Source organism: Sabethes cyaneus, chromosome 2 (genome assembly GCF_943734655.1).
Source record: "Sabethes cyaneus chromosome 2, idSabCyanKW18_F2, whole genome shotgun sequence".
Classification (NCBI taxonomy): Eukaryota; Metazoa; Arthropoda; class Insecta; order Diptera; family Culicidae; genus Sabethes; species Sabethes cyaneus.
Window position 1 is genome coordinate 190,029,911 of NC_071354.1, and position 21,190 is coordinate 190,051,100.

General features: G+C 38.7%; 1 protein-coding gene across 1 annotated transcript in view; it reads right to left on the reverse strand.

Annotated features, from left to right (window-relative positions):
• Window positions 1–11,853: 11,853 nt before the first annotated feature.
• Window positions 11,854–21,190, reverse strand: part of LOC128734978 (retinal homeobox protein Rx) — a 108,974-nt gene continuing 99,637 nt past the window's right edge. The window contains exons 5-6 of the mRNA XM_053829401.1: window positions 12,681–12,846; window positions 11,854–12,614 (exon numbers count right to left, since the gene is read on the reverse strand). Of these exons, the coding sequence (XP_053685376.1) occupies window positions 11,854–12,614; window positions 12,681–12,846 (927 nt within the window). The remainder of the gene's footprint in view (window positions 12,615–12,680; window positions 12,847–21,190) is intronic.

A 21,190-nucleotide genomic window follows, 5' to 3' on the forward strand; every position in this document is an offset into this window, starting at 1 on the left:
TTTTTTATGCCAACGTAAGAACCGGTAACTCAAAATTTAGTGAACGGGACACAACACTAATAGTTCTTACTTCCCGAAACCGGTCGGTTTAAAAGATAAACTATCCGTTTTGTAAGAACTATTAGTGTTGTGTCCCGTTCACTAAATATTGAGTATGTTTTATAATTTATTATACAATGTTTGAATATAAGACAAGACTGATTATTTTGCCTTTGACACATTCCAGCGTTACGGGACACAATTAGCACCCATGTGAATCGTCTCCTATTTCACCAATTTTTTGGTAAATGCCTTGTAAAATAGTTGTTTAAAGAGTACTTTATTTTCCACTAGAATACCAGGGATTTGATGAAACAGAAACCGATCTGCATATTAGCGATAGTGTCCCGTAACGCTGGAATGTGTCCCTTGCTCTAGAAGTTACCTCTTTAACGATCCCGAGGCCATAACAAGATTCTACCCGTTTTATAACACATTCTGATATTTAAAATACATTATGTTACTAATCGAAAATAAACTAATTAGGAAGCAACACATTGAACGAATCAGCAATACAGATCGTTGTCGTCGTCAGCAGCCTGGAGCCGGGGTGACTCGTGCTGCTTCAAGGAGTCGTCTCCATTCAACTCGATGTAGGGTCACTCGTCGCCAATTTCCTAGTCTTCTCACAAGTCGCAAAACACTTTCGACCTGGTCGATTCCTTCTGTTGCTGCTACCAGTGGCGTTTGTTGAAGAGAACTGTTTTCATCGCATTATCATACGGCATCCTTACGACGTGTCCGGCCCACCGCAGCCTACTAATTTTCGTCAGATATACGATGGAAATCTCTTTAAGCAATGCATGTAGCTCGAGATTCATACGTCTCCACTTTCTGTTTGTACTCTGAAAATATCGTCAGCAGTAGGGTAACAAGGGGTAAGAAGGCCCGGCGGGGTAAGAGGGACCACATCGATTTCGTCAAGAAATCCTTAAATTTTCTACAAATGCCCCAGTATGTTTTGTTTATTAGACTATCTAGACACTTTCGAGACAACCTGTGGCACTTGGCCGTATCCAACGTCAAAACAAACTTTTCGTTCGCAGTGTCTTCATGCGATATAATTTCAGCAGCAACAAATTTAAGGTTATTCAGCAAAAAACAAGCTATGTATTTTGTCGTTTCTCTTACCACTGACTTTAATTGGGAAATTCTTGTTCTGTGTGTGGCGGAAAAGGTATATAAAACAGTACGGATTGAGAGATAAAAGCAAAATAATGTGAATTGTTAGCTAGGGGTAAGACGGATCATTTTTCACGGGGTAAAAGGGCCATACGTCATAGTGCTCATAATTGCCTAATGTTCTTCTGTTTAGTGTTTTAATAGATTTTAAAAATATTGAATGAAAAACCAACTTTTTTTCCTGTTGAATTTGACTAACTTTTTTATTATTCTGACAGATACGCATTTCGTTTACGACTTGCAGGCTTCATCAGTGTCTTTTTCGGAATAGAGTACACCTGTAATAAAAATTAATCCTGAATCTGAGATCATCCTGCCTAACACAAAGCCTCCCACGTCAAAAGAAGCCAACAAGTGCCATTCGAATAACACAATCAATGTAAATTTGGATCTAACGGAATCAAAATTCGATGATCCCAAGTCGCTTAACGGCTCATTTAATATGTTGCCTTCTTTGCCTTCACCTAAAGTGAAGCGTATTCAAAGAGTAAAAGTCCTGCTGACAAATCAACAAAATAACGCCAAGAAAAGTGTAAATAAAAACCAGTGGAGTAAAATAACGTCTACTCTACTCTACTAGTAGTAAAATTCCTTCCTTTAGCAGGTCTCTAAATTAAACTATACCTTCTTTTAGCATGTACCTAAAAACTCCTTAAGAACTTGTTCTTACTTAGTTATTAATATTGAAATTGTGTTTACAACTCAAAGAAACCTTCAAATTTGCCGCAATCCGCCTTACTCTGCCATGGTCCGTCTTACCCCTTTGGTGGTCCTTCTTACCCCGCCTGGTTGTGAACGAGTAATTTTTAGACGTTTGGAAAATTGAAGAAAAATCACGGAAAAATAGACTAATTAATTCTTTATATAATTTTTAATGGTAGATAAATGAATGCTTTTCCATGTGTGGAACAAGAAAAGGTGAATTTTCGTACACATTTTATGCTAGCAATTTGTTCGCTTAGGGGGGCCCGTCTTCCCCTACCTTCCGTTCGAACATGGCAAGTGGCAATCGTATGTCATCCGTGAGCAGCGTCATGGTATCATGTCTATAAAGAGCTATTGGTCTAATAAGGGGTTTATACAGCAGTAAAGTAGGCCCGATTTCCCGCTTGAATGCACCGTTCGTTCTTCCTGCTAGTGCTACTCGTGGTCACCAGCGATCCCAAATACACGAACTCATCTACTACTTCTAGTTCGTTGCCGTCAACGTCCTATGGAGGCACGCGTTTGTTTCCTTTGAGCATCTAGCTTTGGCCTTCGAGACATTCCTAGACTTCGCTTTCAGTCTGGTATAGATTGCAGTTCTTGGCTATAATATCAAAACCTTCTACAAAGCCTAGGAGTTGGCTACCCTTGATGAGAATCGTGCCTATCGTTTCAATGCCCGTTCATCGGATTACTCCCTCAAGAGCGATGTTGAACAGCTGCATGATAAACCGTCACCTTGTCTCAACTTTTGCCACGTATTGAAGGGACTCGAACGAAACGCATCACTCGATCCAATCCAGCTTTGATCAGTCGCGTCAGTCAATCGGAAAAATCATGTTTGTACATTATCTGCCACAGCTGGTCTCGATCGACTGTATCGTATGCTGCTATGAAATCCATTAAGATGTGGGCATATTTTTTACGTCATCATGTTTGACACGGGTTTGTACTTTTACAATTTAACATGAGAAATAATGAAATACAATTTTTTTTAAGTTTATTTATTTCTATTCTGTGTTCTATGTAAAATTTTAAGTAACATTTTATTTCTGTGTTATAAAATAAAGGACTGCCCCGTCCGTAGGAAGGGGAGCTCCATATCGGCGTGTATTCTGCTTTATACGTTCCTCCTTATCTTCAGTCCTCGTTTTCCCGCCGCTGTTGTTATCAGTTTTACGCTTTTCTGAACTGAAAAGCATCCGGATCTTTTGAACTATGTAGCGCATGGTATTGGTTACTTTAGACAACGGGATTGTAGTTGCTATAATCCTCTTTGATTCCGCTATGGGTGATGTGACCTTTTGTCTCAAATCGACTGGTTACTTCTGAATGAAGTGTAAGTGCTTTCCAGTCGCTTTTTATCTCCGTCGTAGGTAAGATTTAACTTTGGTCGGTAGTTAAAACTATATTTAACAGTTACCTAGTTTCTTTAGTGAATTTCTACCTAACAGTCGTCAGAGTACATTTCTGGCAGTCAGTATGGCAACGATTAGTCAACATTTTCTTCTTCGTCGCACGAAAAAACCTACACTCTAAAAAATCGTCACGTCGCATCCACATGAAAAATCATGTAAACTTCTGTACAGCAACTTACATGTACTTCATGTACTAGTTAATGGGAAAGTTGATAAAATTTACCGGGATTGCACGTAAGCTGGTTAGTATGTGTGCAAGTTACCAACAATCCATGTGAATGTTACATGAAAAGTGTGATGGATGAGAATTACCTATGTTTTCACGTAAACTTGACGTGCCGATTTTTTTGAGTGTAGGAACTTTGGCTGGTAGGAAGTCTTTAATGAAAAATAGCATTTAAATAGATTTCAGCTCACTTTGATTGAGCGCGTATGATAGTCAACAAACTAAAATATTAGGGAATAACTAGTTTTACATTGTGTGTCATAAAAACCCTGATATGTTTAATAATTTGTGTTGGATAGGACGGTAATAGACAATTACAACGAAGCGGCAACATACCCTATGTTCAGGGGCGGACTGGGAGCCAAAGGGCCCACCGGACCTTTGATATTAGGGGCCCCAGTTTGCAATATTCTCATGATAGTAAATTAACACAAAAAAAGACATCTACTCTAAAGACATCAGCGTTACAAGGACAGTAAATCGAATGAATATGGGCTCTATTTTGTAAGTCATGTCGTGCAACTCGACTCGACTCAGGCACTGTCGAGTGTCGAGTATCGGGAGAACGGGCAGCATAGCGGCTCAATGCTCGAAACAAAACAAACTCAGTCGTTATTAGGACCGAGTTACCAGCTTTTAGCATGTGCGTCATATTAGCGGTTCACGGTACTTTAGTTTAGACGCATTTTTCTTCAACCCAATCTTCGCTGCTTTGAGTTTTAGTTTGTTCAGCCACCACCCCAGATTCTGTTCTATCGACAATATGCATTTTATTGGGAAAACAGACGAACTAACTAGATTTGCTGAAGATTGCGCCTGTGTGTTGCTCCTTTGATAACATCCTGTAGCGGCATGTTGAACAGCCCACACAAGGAACCATTACGTTGAGAAAGTCCCCTGCGAGGTTAGAATGGCCATAATTTACGGTCGAAGGTATCATACGCAACTTTGAAATCAATGAAATAATTGTCCGTTGAATTCTCTATTCATGGACTTTTTGGAGGATCTGCCACAGCGTGAACATTTGATTTGATTTGCGTGATAAATGATATGATGTCAATAGTTCAATATATATGAGTAGCTTACTGCGTCTACACGTCAGAACAGAACAGTTCATAGTGCAGGCGATTCCCATTCCGAGTTATAGCTATCCCTGGGATTCAACTCTTGGATTCTCCTATAAGAATCATGCTTCTATAAGCAAGGTATTCTGTGCGAATCCTCTGTAGAATTTCTTCACACGATTTCAATGTGAGGAATGCCCGAGACTCTACGCGAATCTTTTTGGTTCATCCTGGTAGAGCTGCGGAAAAAAGAACCCACCGTCTAAAAACGCCAGTACGAAGAGCACGTGCTTGCCAGTCCAGAGGAGAGGTTCGTCAGCAACGACACACGGAGTTTCCACAAAACGGTCAGGTGCAAGAATTTTGCCATGCCTGTAATGTGCAATGATAGTGCTGGCAACCTGCTTACTGACCAAACGACGGTAGCAGCCAGGTGGAAGAGTATTTTCAGACGCTGTTGAATAGAGAAGTAAACACGAAGATCAGCAGCTACAGGATAAGAATTTTGAGCGAAGGCCAAGCTGTGGAGCCGCAAACACAGGAGGAGGCCAAAAGAGCAATCAGTGAGCTGAAAAACGGTAAAGTTGCTGTAAAGGATGGTATCCTGGCTGAACTTCTAAAAACGGGGAGCGAGCGCAGAATATGGGAGGAAAATAAATATCGGAGGAGTGGTTGATTGGCCTCATTTCCCATAATTTTAAAAACGGACATCGACATGAGAGTAAAAACTATCGAGGCATTACGTTACTCAATTTTGCCTATAAGGTGCTCTCCCTATTCTGTGTTTTAGACTGAGTTCGTTAGCTGAGTTCTTCGTTGGCGAGAATCAAGCTGGTTTTCATGAGGGTCACGATGGATCAGATATTTACCATGCGTCTAGTAACTGACGAGTTCCGGGAGTACAACTTGCAGACTCATAATATTTTTATGGATTTCAAGGCGGCATACGATTCAGTCAAACGAAATGAGCTGTAACAGTTAACGCTAGGACATGGTTTTCCCACAGGACTAGTTACGTTGATTCGTGTGACGCTGGATGAGTAAAAATTATGAGTCAGAATAGCAGATGAGACCGATAACGTCGATATACCAAAATCAAAAGTAAAGCAGCGAAAGAAGCCTTTAGGTCATTTATTGAGAAATTGGGACTTACCATTAACACCGCCAAAACGAAGTACATGGCGTGGAAATCCAAATGGTGTCGGTGTCGAAGAGGAACTGAATATATTTTGGTATGCTCGTGACATGTGACAACGATGTAAATCGCAAAATAAAACGACTAATTACAGCTGCGAATAGGCCTTTACGCAGGCATTACATTTTGTAGCTGAAGTCCCGTAGCTTGCAAATTCGCGTAAAACAGACGCTCTAGAGAACACTAATCCTCTCGGTGGCCCTTTACGGACATGAATCATGGACGCTAAAAGAAGCTGATCGACGAATGCTTGGGGTTTAGCGTATAATTTGGCAAAATCCAAAATGGAGTGTAGCGCAGACGCATGAACCACGAGCTATATTAAGAATGCAAATATGCTGTTATAATGAAGATAGCACAGTGTGGCAGTCTGCGCTGGATTGGTCACGTGTCTAGAAGGCCCGTCGAAAGAGGAGCCAAAATTATTGTAAGCAGAGAATCAAGAAGAGGCTGTAAACTTCGGAGTAGACATCGCACTTATAGATGTGTGCTATCGAGGATGATGCACGTTCAGCTGGTGTTCGAGAGGTTTGAAGAAAGGTAGGACCATAATTCATTCGGCGCAGGATCGATAACGGACCGTCGCCACTGAAGTAAACTGAGTATGGAGCTTAAGCCGACAGTTCAATATTTATAAGTAGTCAAATAACTGCGGATGAAATACTAATTCTAATTTTAAATACTCGAATTGAAGCTGGTAATATTTTCGGAGCTTGGACCCCAACAGCTCAACTTAATGATTTCATGAATCATGGGGCCCCAGCAATCGAACATTCATGAGTCATACAAACAGTTTAACTGAAAGAGAAATTTTGGTTTAAACTTCGGGGCTCCAACAGTCCCATTTGAAGCTGAATTTTCAATCATCAAATCGGTTGATTTCATAAATCATGGGGCCCTAACTATCGAACATTCGTGAGTCATGGAAAAAGTTTAATTGAAAGAGAAATTTTGGTTTAAAGTTCGTGGCCCTAATAGTCCCAATCGAAGCTGAATTTTCAATCATCAAATCGGTTGATTTCATAAATCATGGGGCCCCAGCAATCGAACTTTCGTGAGTCATAGAAAAAGTTTACTTGAAATAGAAATTTTGGAAAGTTCGAGGCCCCAACAGTCCTATTCGAAGCTGAATTTTCAATCTTCAATCATCAAATCGGTTGATTTCATGAATCATGGGGCCCCAACAATCGAACATTCGTGAGTCATAGAAAAAGTTTAATTGAAAGAGAAATTTTGGTTTGAAGTTCGGGGCCCCAACAGTCCCATTTGAAGCTGAATTTTCAATCATCAAATCGGTTGATTTCATGAATCATGGGGCCCCAGGAATTGAACATTCGTGAGTCGTAGAAAGAGTTTAGCTGAAATAAAAATTTTGGAAAATCTCATTTTGTGTAACAACGAAATTTTTACTGGGGCCCACCGGGCATTTGCCCGGTTGCCCGGTGGGCCAGTCCGCCCCTGCCTATGTTATGCATTCAACGCCCAACTTTATGCATGGTGGTAAGTACACCCAATTTTTGAATTGTTTTTCGCGACACATTTGATCAGTTTCCCTCTTTGTTCCATGTTGACCCCCATAAATTACAATCGAATATTAAAACTATAACCCTAATCTTTAATTCAAATGTTTTTTTCCTTGTAGGAGAATGAACCACTGCGACCAATAATAGAGATCTATTGTGGTATACTCCACCTTAATCTAAGTGCATACTCTTGGCTCATCACTATTGGCGAGTTGACGGCCGAGTCAGATTGCACATGTATCCCAGTTCGGTAGTGCACTTCGTATGAAGTTAGGTACTTCAATGGGATTTTTATTCCAGACATCGGAAGGTTTTAGGATTCCCTTCCCGAGGATACGCAGTCTGCGTTGTATCAATACTCGGCATTCGCAGAGTAGGTGTTCCGAGGTCTCAATCTCAAGGTTGCAGAAGCGGCAAGTCTCCTCATTGAGCTTGCCCATCCTCATGAGATGATGTTTGCTCGGGCAGTGATTAGTCCTGTCATTGTAGTTAGGTCTTTTTTTTTGTTGAGCCCAAGGAATGTTTGGCTTTTTCTGATATTAGGATCTATAAACCTTTTTGATTGTCGTAGTTCGTTTGTGCCATTCCAGTTCACTTTAATGGTCGTTCTAACCCACTTGTCAAGTTCCGTTTTTATAGTAGGTACTTGACGAGACTCCACAAAATGGTTCTGGTCCTATAAATCTTGTCGATGATCCTTTTCGTGCCAGTAAATCGGCCTTTTCATTTCCTTCAATTCCACAGTGGCCCGGAACCCAGTAAAGTTGGACCTGGTTCTTATGAGCTGGCTGTCGCAGTGAGAGAATACCTTCCCACATCAGTTTGGAATTGCACATTGCGGCCTTTAGCGCCTTAAGTGCTGCCTGACCTGACTGTTAGAGAGAATGCAAATTTTTGCATGTCGGTAATTTCTCCTCTGGCAGATATGGGTGCATTCTAAGATAGCGTACACTTCTGCCTGAAAGACAGTCGACCAGTTTCCCATGGGAACATATTGATGTATTCCAGGACCGGTGATGCCGGCTCCTATAGATTTGTTTATTTTTGAGCCATCGGTGTAAAAGCGTAATTCAAATGTTTAATTGGATAATATTTTCACAGCTATTGAGAAAGTTTGAATAATGAAAAATTTCGCATTAATTTTAACGGCACACAGTAGGTTTTGGTTTTTTATTTGAAACGAAGATTTATAGACGTTATAAAATCTTTAGTAGCATTAGAGATTGACAAAAATGAGACAATTTTAAAAGAAAAAAAAACTGTCCTAGTTCAAGTTCAAGCTCATAAAGAGTCCAGACTAAAAAAGCTTGTCAGCATAACTGTACCCCTAGCGGAGAATAGTAGCAACCATCATAGTGAGTTTGTGTCCAGGCTAAACACGATGTTTTATGCGTTGCTAGCAAAGTGGCGCTGCTGGTTAGTAATGACAGAAAATTATGTATCAATAATAATAAAAATTCCGAATAGTTGGGCATGAGGCATGGGGGGTTGTGGCAGTATTGCGCTCTTCACACTCAATTGGACTGCACACTTATAAAGTGCAACCTTCAAAACTGTGATGAAAAGTGTGCTACTGATAATATCGCTAGTAATCTTATATCGATAATACCATCAAACTTTATCGTCACGGAAGAGTATCGAAAATTAGACGGTTTAAAGTGAAATCTTCTTCTTGGCTTGTTATTATTTTAACATTTTTGTTCTATTTCTTACGTATTTTTGCTTATACTTTCATATTATCGTTATTAATTATTAACGATAAGAAAATTTTATCAATAATCGTTATAGATTTTGATCGACATTTCCCATCATTGCAACTTTCCCATCTGAGCTGACATTTGATTTAGCAGTGGCGCCAGTACCAGTTGTAGGAAAAGCAAATAGTATTTAATTTTTCATTTATTTCATATATGCTGCATATTTGTTCAAATTATGAATTATGCGCGGAATTATGTATTTAGAAACTATTTTTATATTATTCGTAGCGTCGATAACAACTCTACGTGAGCATTAGAATTGAAATAGGAATCAACCAAGATTCTTGGGTTTTTACCACGAAATTTTGGCAACTTTTCTCACCTACAAAATGTGTGACTGAATAAGTGTGCTCAAAATCCAACTTTCAATGCAAAGGGCAATATATTATTAGAGGATTTGTCTGGAATGTGTGTAATGTGCGTTCATGACAAATTATTTGGGTAGACGCCGGAAGTCGGTTGACAGTTTATCGTGTAAATGGGATAATCAGTCAGTTGTAGATAGCGAACGGTAGGACATCACAGTCGAAACCACAACGAAAATTTAATGGATTATTGAAGATAACTAGTTTCAGAGTGACAACTACTTGCTTCTGGTGCTAGTGGTGGTGACAATTTAATGTATATTACCGCCAGAAGCAAAGTATTGTCACTGCAAAACTGGCTATCTTCAATGATCCATTGCTCAGGATTGTTAATAAAATTATCAGAAAATTTAACAAATCAGGCAAAAAGTACTAATCTGGCTTCATATGTCGGAGAACCCGCCTTTTGCAGGATTGACCGGCCACCGGGTTTGCAAGTGCAAAACCGGTCGGGCCGGCCAAAAACCAGTTTCTTGGCAACCTTAGCTGTAGTACTTTTTGCAGTTGAACCGTAGATACAGTTCATTTTTGTTTTTCTACAATATATTGTAAGGTTGCCAAGAAACTGGTTTTTGGCCGGCCCGACCGGTTTTGCACTTGCAAACCCGGTGGCCGGTAAATTGTCTTCGAAATGGCTATGGAAAACTGAAAACCAGTGGAAAGCAACGAAAGGGAAATTACGCTGAACGCATTGGTGCAGCGGGTTCACCAATTTCTTAGTGATAAAGCACCTAGATTTGACAAGTTATGCCGCTCGTGTCAACAAGAAGTCTAGAGTCATCCTATGTCATTTGCAGCTGACCATCCGTAATGACAAACAATAGAAGAAATTTCTGACTGTGGTTGCCATTGCCGAAGGTGGTGTATTGCCAAACATTCAATGCGTTTTGCTGCTAAAGAAAACCGAAAAGAAACCCCAAATTTGTAACAATGTTTTATCAAGTACAAAACCCGTTCTTTTTAGAACAAACGCCTTTGTATATGAAAATATAAAAGACTTTCCTTTGCTCTATTGATCGTAAAGAAATTTTCAGATTCTGGCCTAGCAGTTTTTGTTAAAATATAAAATCGTATTACTAGGTATTTGTTTTGCCCTTGAAGGTACGTCACAAAAATGAAATTATAAACAGGAAAGACTTGCGAAAATAGTTTAAAATTAATAATGTTTCCAACCAACCACAGAGCGATTATTTCTAGTTAAACATTGCTCAAATATTTTCAATTCTTTGAAAATTTAGTTAGCAAATTTATACACCACATTGTATAACCAGATTGCTAGAGATAGTTTGAAAAATTTCCAGTTTATTGATACAAAAAATGTCTTTGCAATGTATTAAGGATTGACTGAGTTATAAACATGTAAAATGTTACCCCGAGTATCAACTCGTTACCATTGTAACGTAGGTTAGGAAAACTTTTCCAACCAATCATGAAGTGAGGAGACCTTACTTTATTATTTTTAATTTTACAATAGCGCACGCCTCAAAGTTAATAGCCTTCTTTATTGGAGTTTACGCATATAAGATTTTCCGATCGATTGATGTAAATGCATCAAAAACAGTTTGATTGGAATTAAGCCAGTTTCAATATCGTCAATTTATTTTAAAATTATTTGATATAATATTTGGTTAATGCAGAGCAGGTTTATTAGAACTTTTCCTTACTAATTACCGTTACTTCACTGTGTTCTTGCAAGGATTTCGGAGATAGTACTGTTCAAAAAGTCAGCTCACTTTCAACTTATAATATTTTTATTTTTATTATAGCAATTTTTTCAGATTGCAGGCGAGAACGTTTGCTAGAGATACACATTCTTGTTTTTTATACAAAAGAGACCTTCCACCGTCGTCATCCGTCATCGAAATTATGCTACTATCGTTATCACTACAGTTGCGATCGTTTTTGTTTTCGCAGTATGTTACTATGTACAGAGTGATGATTTTTTTTGCCGACAAGATTAACGTTGGCTGCTAGTTTTTTTAGTTTCAGTTCGGCCCATCATAGTTTCTTCCACTGGTTTCGGTTTCAGTATTTACAGTATGTTAACTCTATATTTATAGTTTTAAAAAAGGATTCTACACATACTCTGTGTGGTCTCTCAATAGTTCTAGATAATTTATGTACAATTTAAGCATATCTGAGTGGGTTCAGTTTAATTATTAAATATCGATTATCTAATTAGTACTTCTGTCAGTGATCAAGCATGTTCGGTGCCAGCTCTAATATCCCGGGAGATCATTTGCGCCTATTGTTATTTGTTTGTTCAGCTTATCTAACCATGTATGTGTCTGCATGCGTGTGTTAGTGTACGTGCGAAAACTATCATAATAAATAGGAAACATTTTCACCATTTTCGTTTCATTCGTGTGCCATCGTCTATTACACCATCGTAGTCATACCCTTGCTGATGTTCTCCAGGTGCTCCTTGGCTTTGATGCGCAGGGTAGCGATCGAGTTGGTCCTCATGTCGGTCGAATGATTCACAGTCATGTTGAGGGCTGCCGCCCCGCCGGCGATGCCATCCTTTCCCAGTCCTAGCAGGCTGCCATCCAGCGGACTATCCTGCGATGGCTGATCCAAGTTGGCTAGTTTGCCCATTTTCAGCCCCAACGACGAAGTGGGCGACGATGCCGAGGAGGATGAGTTCGGGCTAATTGGGTGGCCAGCGCCGATATTGTTGTTGTTGTTGCTGTTGTTATTGGTGTTGTTGTTGGAGGTACTGCTATTTAAATTTGGCGGCGATCTTAAACCAGGTGGCGTTAGTGAGAGATTTTGGGGTGATGATGTTATGGGTATATTTACAGAAGCGAGCTGCGGGGGATGCTGCGGGGGTGGCGGTTGCCCGCCGAGGGGTCCACCGTGTCCACCGAGTGGAGAGTGTCGGGGGGTGAGCGATTGCTGTGGGGCCATCGATAGGTTCTGCGGAGCGATGGCTCCGTTAGGATGGGGCGGGGAAAGGCGCATATTTGGGCCACCCATTGGCGAAGACATCGTAGGCATCCCTTGCGGGGATATTCTGAGGTTTTGTGGTCCGTTCGGATGCCCCAGACCGTGGTTCGCCATACCAAGATTGGACGGATTCAGGCTCAACGGAGGCGTTAGATAGCTGGGATAGACACCCTGCGGGTGCGAGAGGAAACCTAAAACATGAATTAAAATCGATTAGAAATGTTCATTAAATTGCAATAATAATGAGTAGGGCTTACCTGGTAGAGCGGAGAGTAGAGGAGGTGATAACCACGGATCCATTGGTAGATTGGCACCGTTGCAGGATAATCGATGCGGTAGCTGGGAGAAATGCGACAGACCTAACCTCAAGCTTTCCGACTTCTCCTGCCGGCGCCATTTCGCCCGTCGATTCTGGAACCAGACCTGTCGATGTTGTAACGGATGGAAGGAAAAATAAAGAAAAACCAGTGAAGGAAAAATTAATGACATTATTTTTCATTTATGAACGTTTAATTACATTTCGAGGGCTTCATCAGAGCGACCGTTTCCGATGGGTGGTTGCGGGTGAGAAAATAATTACGACGGATTGACGTCGAATGCAAGCCGCCGGAAGTGGAAAGAAAATTTGTCGCGATGCAGAAAACGCGAAAAACATTCAATTTTCATTATATATAACTTTTAATTAAAAAATGAAGAACCCTTAAGCGGCGTGGAAGCCCACAGCGGATGGAAATTATGCAGTGTTGCGACATGGTTGGTGGTCGGGGGCAGAAAAGGATCTTCTCTCGGTGAAATAATTAAGCGAAAGAGAAAAGATTAAAATGCAATTAGCCTTGTATTTTATGTTTTGCAGTGTTTTGCTCTGGCTCTGCTTTGCCAGCCAGCTTGCAGCAACCGGGCAGCCTGTCTTCGTGTGGGCGGGATTTGGTGATTTTTTTTGTATGTGTTTGGGAACTAGGATGCCTGCTCTTCTACCAGAGCAGGATAGGTAGTAGTTTTAGTTAGCGTGAAATATATTTATTTCGAAACAAAGGGCATAACTTCGTTGGAATTGGAAAAGAAAAACAGTACTAATAAAATAATTCCAGAAAAAATACTTTAATAGACACTACTGTTGAAATACTGCGCGAGACGGACTAGCCCCGGGGTGGCCACCCACTTTTATGTAAATTAAAACCTAATTAATATCTGAATTATATAATTAATTTAACCATTAGGTTTGCTTTTCTCGTCTCTATTCTTGGTAATTTTCTGTGCCGATATTGGAGGACGAGATGATGACGTTATCCCGCAGCGTTGGAATTAAACAAGATTGACTAAAGCGGAAAATGGTGAACATCCGCACTCGAGAAAGCGATGGCTGTTAGAACTAGGAGCTTCATCTTTCGTTCATAAAAAAACAACCGCTTGGGATGCATTCGATGTGAATTTCGTTATACTGTAGAACAAGAGTGTTTTAAGTGACAAGTCACTGACAACGGTAGTTGTTACATACGAAAAAGGAAAAAAGTCAGCTTATTTTGGTCACTCAAAATTCCTAAATCCACACTAAATTCCAAAATAAAACTAAAAATAAAACACGTGATTGTTCGGTGCATTAACAAAATATAAATAATTAAAACTTGGTAATGATAAACATGCAGAATAATCTTTTTCTCAGCCATCTCAATGATAAGAACTCTGCAGTTTGATCTGTTTATATATCAAAAATCAAAAATATCCCGGAAAAAGGTAAAAAATTGCAATTTTAAAGCAATTAAGCATCAAAGAAGCCAAATGAAGCTATTGAATTTATTTTTATATGAAAGTTGAAGAATTAGTTTTAAAAATGTATATTAACTTTCCTCGACAATTGCCAATTTTATATGGGCAAAACACTGAAGATGAATTCGTTCAAACGCAAACTATATAAACTAACGCAAATACTGGCCGATTAGATTAAAAACTTGAAACTTTCGAGTTCCACCATGCAAACTTTTGACGTAGGCCTACGTCTTACGGTAAGTTTGGGCTAGATAGGGCGTCAACTCGAAAAGTGGGCAGGTTTTGAATGCTAATAACATAGTAATTTCTTGATCGATTTTCAATATTTGTGCACGAATCGATCGGAAAACTTACTACGTAAATAAATAAAAATAAACGTGTTTCTAGAAAAAAGGGACAGAATCTCCTCGTCCCAAAAGGTTGAAGATTGTTTACGATGATTTAACCTAGGCCAAGTTGACGTCTCTGCTTGGGAAGTACTTGGTCCCAACAAGATTTCTTTCGACAGCGATTAAAACTAGACCAAACTATTGTTTGTGTTACGGAAATGCGCCAGGAAAGTGACTAAACCGTCTTATCACAATAAAATTTCTTACGACCGCGATAGAACTTAGATCAAATTTGATGTCTGTGTTAGAAAAAATCTGACGGGTTGTGCACAAGACACGACCGCATAGGTGACGTAGGACTACGTAAGTCTCTTTGTAGCGATAGTAGGATGTATCCATGTATGTAATAATACGATTCTTTATGTATATAACCTACATACGCAACGTTTATCAAAGTAGTAACATTGTATACGTTCAATCCTCAACCGATTTTGGAGTTATATCCATGAATTAATTGAATCTATTTTATTAAAACGAACGGAAGTCACACTAAACCAAACAGTAAATAAATTTTCATGATCTGTTTCTACGTTGAGTAGTGCTTTTCCTCTGGTAATCGGTAGACGGTATACGCGAGTTTTCAAAAAGCTAAAAAATTTGCGCAAAGCTTTTGCAGTTTACAAAAGAATAACACTAATAATAAAGCATTTACAAGCTGTAGATGTTTTGGAATTGGCAGAAAATGTTGCCCATGACCAGAAAATTTATTTCCGCCATTTGTTGGTCGTCTTTTCCCTCGTTGTCTGTGTTATTATGGTATTAAGTGGACAAGAAAATATAATAAACTCTTTAATCGTTGTGTGATCCTTACAAAGACTGATTGTTTGATTATCATAACTCTAGCTTGCAATAAAGTTGCACTAATGCACCTAACGTAATTCTCTTTTCGGTAAATTGGAGTACCGATAACCGCTAACCAGGCACGGCTTGTTGCAACGGACCAGCCAGAAAGCCTCAGCAGCTATGAAGCACGATGAAGTCGTTCGTGTATGATCATGAGTCACGATGAAATACCAGTCCAGGCCAGGTGGCCAACTGCAAGTGACATGGCATAATTCTGGTCGTTTTGTTGTCGCGAGCAGCATATTTCCTGCCAATTCCAGAACTTCAGCAGCCAGATATTCCATCACGGCATCGAGACAAGCGCTCCAGCTCCAACACGCTCAACATACTTTCTTTTCCTTAGCAGCAGATGAACACGACTAACTGAAGACGATGTGCACCGTAAGGCAAACAATGTTTCAAATACAACCTTTAAAATTATGCCACGGATGTGACTCGAAAACTGCCTGTCCAATCCGATGTGTCGCAAGCTAGCTGCTTGCCAATGTGTCGCCAACGGAAGCCGCTGACCGAATGACGACGCGCAGTAGAAGACTTAGCAGCCAAAACCATATCGTTCACTGGCGGATAAGTCAATGGATTCTTCGGTTTGTTGTTGTGGTTGTGGCGTCTCGCTTGGTGAATTTGGATGTCTTCGTTGCCTTATCCGGGAAGCAGCAACAGCTGTAGCTCAACAATTTTCGATCAGATTCTCTAGGGCGTAAATTAAATACAATCATAAGGAGGCTAAACCCATAGCTCATATCGTGTATATTTCTGACATCCGTGCTAGGGAAGCACCGACCAGGGAAAGCAAAACTATGAAAATAATTCAATTTTCCAATGACGCGCATTAAAAATCAATAGTTTTCTATATTTTCAATATTTTAAAATCGATTTTCCGATCAATTGGTTGAAATATCTTGGAAATCTATTGAAAATTGACTGAATTATAAGCCGAAGCGTGAAAATACATTTCCACTTTGATGACGTCATTATCAACAATAATTCTGGTAAAACATAGGTTCATTATTTTCAATTTTGCAATTCAACTTTTCTTCATTTGGACCAATTCTTAGAAGATTTTCCAATCGATTGCAGTAAGAATATTGAAAATCTATCGGGAAACCACTACGCTATTAGCTTTTAAAACCTGACCACTTTTCGAGAGAGATTTTTTGGAATGATCCCCTATACCAGCTACCTTCCTGAAGTCCTACGTCAAAAACAAACCCGCCGTAAAAAGTGACAAAACTTCCTTGTCTCAACAGGTCGAAGGTTCTCTACGACGATTAATCCTAGGCCAATTTGACATTTGTGTTGAGGAAGTGCGCTACAGCTGTAGCGTTCGTTTGTATTGTCAGTTTCATTGAAAGTTATTCACCACGCAACTCAAAAATGAAATGCCCTTACATAGTGATGTCCGAAATTTTCAATTATTCGATTACCGATTAATCGGCGAGCGTTGTCTGCACTAATTAATTCAACTATTCGTGCTAGTGGTATTCGATTAGAAATATTAGAATATTTTTTTCATTTATTCGATTAATCGAACGATTATGAACGGTTAGCGGGCATTATTCGGGGATTATTCGCATTCATATTATTTCCTTTGAACTATTCGATTATTTCAACTACTCGTGCTGGCAGTATTCGATTAAAAATTATTTGAATATTTTTATATTTATTCGATTAGTTGAATTAATCGAACGATTAACGGACATCACTACCCTTACATAGTTACTTAGTTGCTGGATCGATTTTGATGTTATTGGAAGAAATTACACAGAAATCATAAAGTTTTACTTGTTTTTGGCAACACAGTTATGTGAACAACACGCTTGTTTATAAAAGCCTGGCAGCAGTTCTAGCGCGGTGTTTGCTTCAAGCGTGGTAACTTTAAGCAAAGCTCCCAATAATACGCTGCTATGTGAATGCGTACGTTTGCCATTTCATTGAATGAGTAGTAAAATGAGAATGTATTGTGTTGTGGCAAGGATGTGCTACTGACAAAAAGGGATCGAATCGGTAAAATGTCTTCTACGTGGGAGAAGCGTTGGTAATAAAAACCATCTTTGATTTCTGTAAAGGAACAGAACAGCAGTTGTTTTGTTCTTGATTTTGTTAAATTGTTTCCGAATGCTTGAATGTTATGATTATTACTTGTGCTTTCTTTTTGAGCAATGATTCGAAAAATATCAGCTTTCCATGAGCGATAATGGTGGCTGATGGGTACAACTTTCTGTAGGGCACAGTTCCGTTTTGACATTCAATGTAGGATGTAATGTGCCTTTACTATGGATGCCACTACGTTTGTTTGCCGGTTGAGTGCAAAAACGTAAACATTGTTTAGTTTTCGCAGATCAGCCGAAGAGGAATTTAGTTGAAGGGAAGAGAATTTTTGTGCTTTCTTAGCTATCATTTTGTGAAATATTCTTTGCATTGGGTCAATGTTGTCGTGCTTTTTGCTCTTCGACTTCAGAAGCAACTTGTAAACACGAGTTACGTGTTACGTCGGCTAATATAATCAACAGACTGACTCGTTATTTGTATTTGAGACCGAGTTCGATTCTCTTCGGTTCGCATATCTCTCGCTCGCTTACTCGACGAACTATCAATCATTTTCCGATGTCGCGCTATCTCAGTCTGACTCAGAACTTAGCGCACTGATATTGCGCGAACACTCGAACCGTGCTGTCAGCACACTTTTCGAGCAGTTTAATTCTATACTCTAATTTGTGGTTATTCATATTGCAACTTAATTATATCGACTTTATACCAATTCATGCCTTATCTACTACAAATGTGACAATATTTCATCAAAGAATAGCCACAAAACTGCGCTTCCATATAACTACTGTAAAGTCCTTTTCGGCTGGTCTGCGAAAACTAACTCAGCCGGCAAACATCCGAAGTGGCTTCCATAGTAACCGCAGTAACCGCTCCACGCTATGTCCAAAGGCACTTATTATTTAACTTTCATACACCTCAGATTTCTCTTCACAGGATGTTAGTACTGGTCAAAACAATTAATTTAGAGAAAGTCTTAAAATATTCTATCTTGGGTGTTTAACAAAATTCAATTTTCAAGGTTATATAGCGCTCATTCCCTCTCAAGTGATCATATCCGTTGTAATCGACCACCTCCGATTTTAATCAAATTTGGTATAACTGCTCACTCCAACTCCACATTCAATTTCCTAACGTTTTGTAAGGATTGATCAATCCCCCTTGTAGTGACGCTTCTCCATTTTTCTTAGATTTTCGAAAAAACTCATTTTTAATTGCATGTTACTACAAGGGGGATTGATCAATCTGTACAAAACTTCAGGAAATTGAATGTGGGGTCGGAATGAGCAATTATATCAAATTTGGTTGAAATCGGAGGTGGTTGATTATAACGGATATGATCACTTGAGAGGGAATGACCTCTATATAACCTTGAAAATTGAATTTTGTCAAAAACCCAAGATAGAATATTTTAACACCTTCTCTAAATTAATTGTTTTGACCAATACTAACAAACTGTGAAGAAAAATCTGAGGTGCATGAAAGTTAATTAACAAGTACCTTCGGACATAGCGTGCGCTCCAGCAATGAATGTCAAAACCGAACTGTACCCTTCAGAAAGTTGTACCCATCAGCCGCTATTATCGCTCGTGAAAAGCTGGACTGGGTTGTAAACAGCGAGTTTTTCTACTCCGTTGGGTTTACGATAAAACGTTTATGTTTTGTTGTTGAACGGCAGAAGCAGAAGTTAGTTTGTTTATGTGCTCTAAATGCTCTCAATTTTCTTTTAAGTTATAGGATCACACTACTCAGTTGGGTATATTTACATATTACTTATTGAACATTGACTATGCAAAGCGCAGGAAATGACGCAGTCGCTTTATATGTCTTTTTTGCGCGATTTTCGGAATTTACACACATGTGTTCTATGAGTCTATTTTTACGTAAGTTTTGAAATTCACGAGATTCTTTATGCGAATTTCGGTATTTACGCGGTTTTTTACGCGAATTTCGGAATTTGCGTATCATTGGAAAATCACTACAGGTATACCTCGATAGTACGTACACCTTTGCTTCGTTTAGCGTAAGTATTACCGAAGTGTACGTACTATCGAATCACAATTTTAGGTTTTGAAGCATTATTGTATTACGCTTATTATTGCATGAAATTTGCAAATTTGCATACACTTTTGTTTAAATAGGGTAGAGGATCCATATTTCGCCAGGAGCCATATTTCGCCAGTTTGATGAATCCAAAGCCTTTTTGCATATTTTTGGTACACTAAGAAGAAATTATCTAACGAATTGGTAAAATGTAGGAACTATTCTAGCAAAAATCATTCATACCTTTCACTTTTTACTAAATTATCAGATAGTACTCAGAATTTGAAAACACCATCTCATAAACGGGGTATATTGTTTACAAAATCAAAACGAGAGGCGAAAATATAATTGGGGAAAAATGTAATAAAACTGTTTCATTAATTAATTATTCTTGACTAATATGATTCTGTGTACAATATTTCAACTAATTTTATACCAATTTCACTTTGAACTTCAGATAATTTTGAAAAATTCACCAAAATTAAAGTGGCGAAATATGGTATTCATTTTTAGTCATGGATCCATATTTCGCCACATGATTTTTTCTATAAAATTGATGAACTAAATGTTCATCATCTATGTTGAATATTGAAGCAAAGCCTTGGGTTATAACCGTCTTTAAGACTTGACACTTCTTTATCGAAAGACTTCGCAGCTGGTTATTAGAGTACAAGACTATTACGGGGCTAGTGCATCCTGTTGACTCTAGTAGCACCGTCCAGCGTTTATTGAATACTACAGTTCTCCTAACTGTAAAAAGTATTAACAGTGGATTAAGAGTTTTAGGACTTCATCAGTTGAATTTCAGCGTCATTCACTTCACGAAATATATTGCTATTTTAATCACCAAAGAGACAACACGTGAAATATTGTGGAATTTTCGGCAAAACAAAGCACGTTTTCAAAATTAGACGAAAAGCTTGGTAGCGCAAATCAGGAGTAGAATAAAGTGTAATTGACGTCGGCAACATTTGTAACAAAAAATTTAATGATACTATACTTATCATCTATACTATACATTTTATACTTCTCGCAATATATAAAATGAAAGCATATTGATGCAAAATGCAACGAAATTTCTTTCTTTAGCTTAAAACAAATATTTTTTAATTTATGAATGGCGTAAACACAGAAGAAAACGTGTTGATTGCTTTTTAAATTAGTGGATTGAATAAAATGCTGTCGTTTTGTTCAGGCCAATATGATACAAATGCTATTTCATCGGAATTTCCCTTCGTATATATTGCTGATTGCAAGGAAAATTGTACCTTCCAAAGTACGCAATCGCTCATGAAAGTGCTAATTTACATCAAATCATTTCGGTATCTTCAGCGCACTTTTTCGTTACATTCCAAGCAATAAGTGAGCCGAAGAGACCGGAACGATTTAAGCTGAAATAGCACTTTTATGAGCGATTGTGCACTTATTGATTGGACAATTTTCCTTGCAATTAGTAATATTTACCGGAAAATAAGATCAAGAAAATTATACTACTTTATGGGTAAATCTTACTCAATCCAAGATCCTACTAACAAAGCAAATATGAAAATGTAAAAATATTTCTACAATTTTGGTGTTTTTCGCAGCATCGGTTATTGAATGACTATTTTTATCGTTTTTCAAAAACGTTTCATAAACAATCACTTAAAAACGAAGCAAAATCTATTAACGAACTAGAT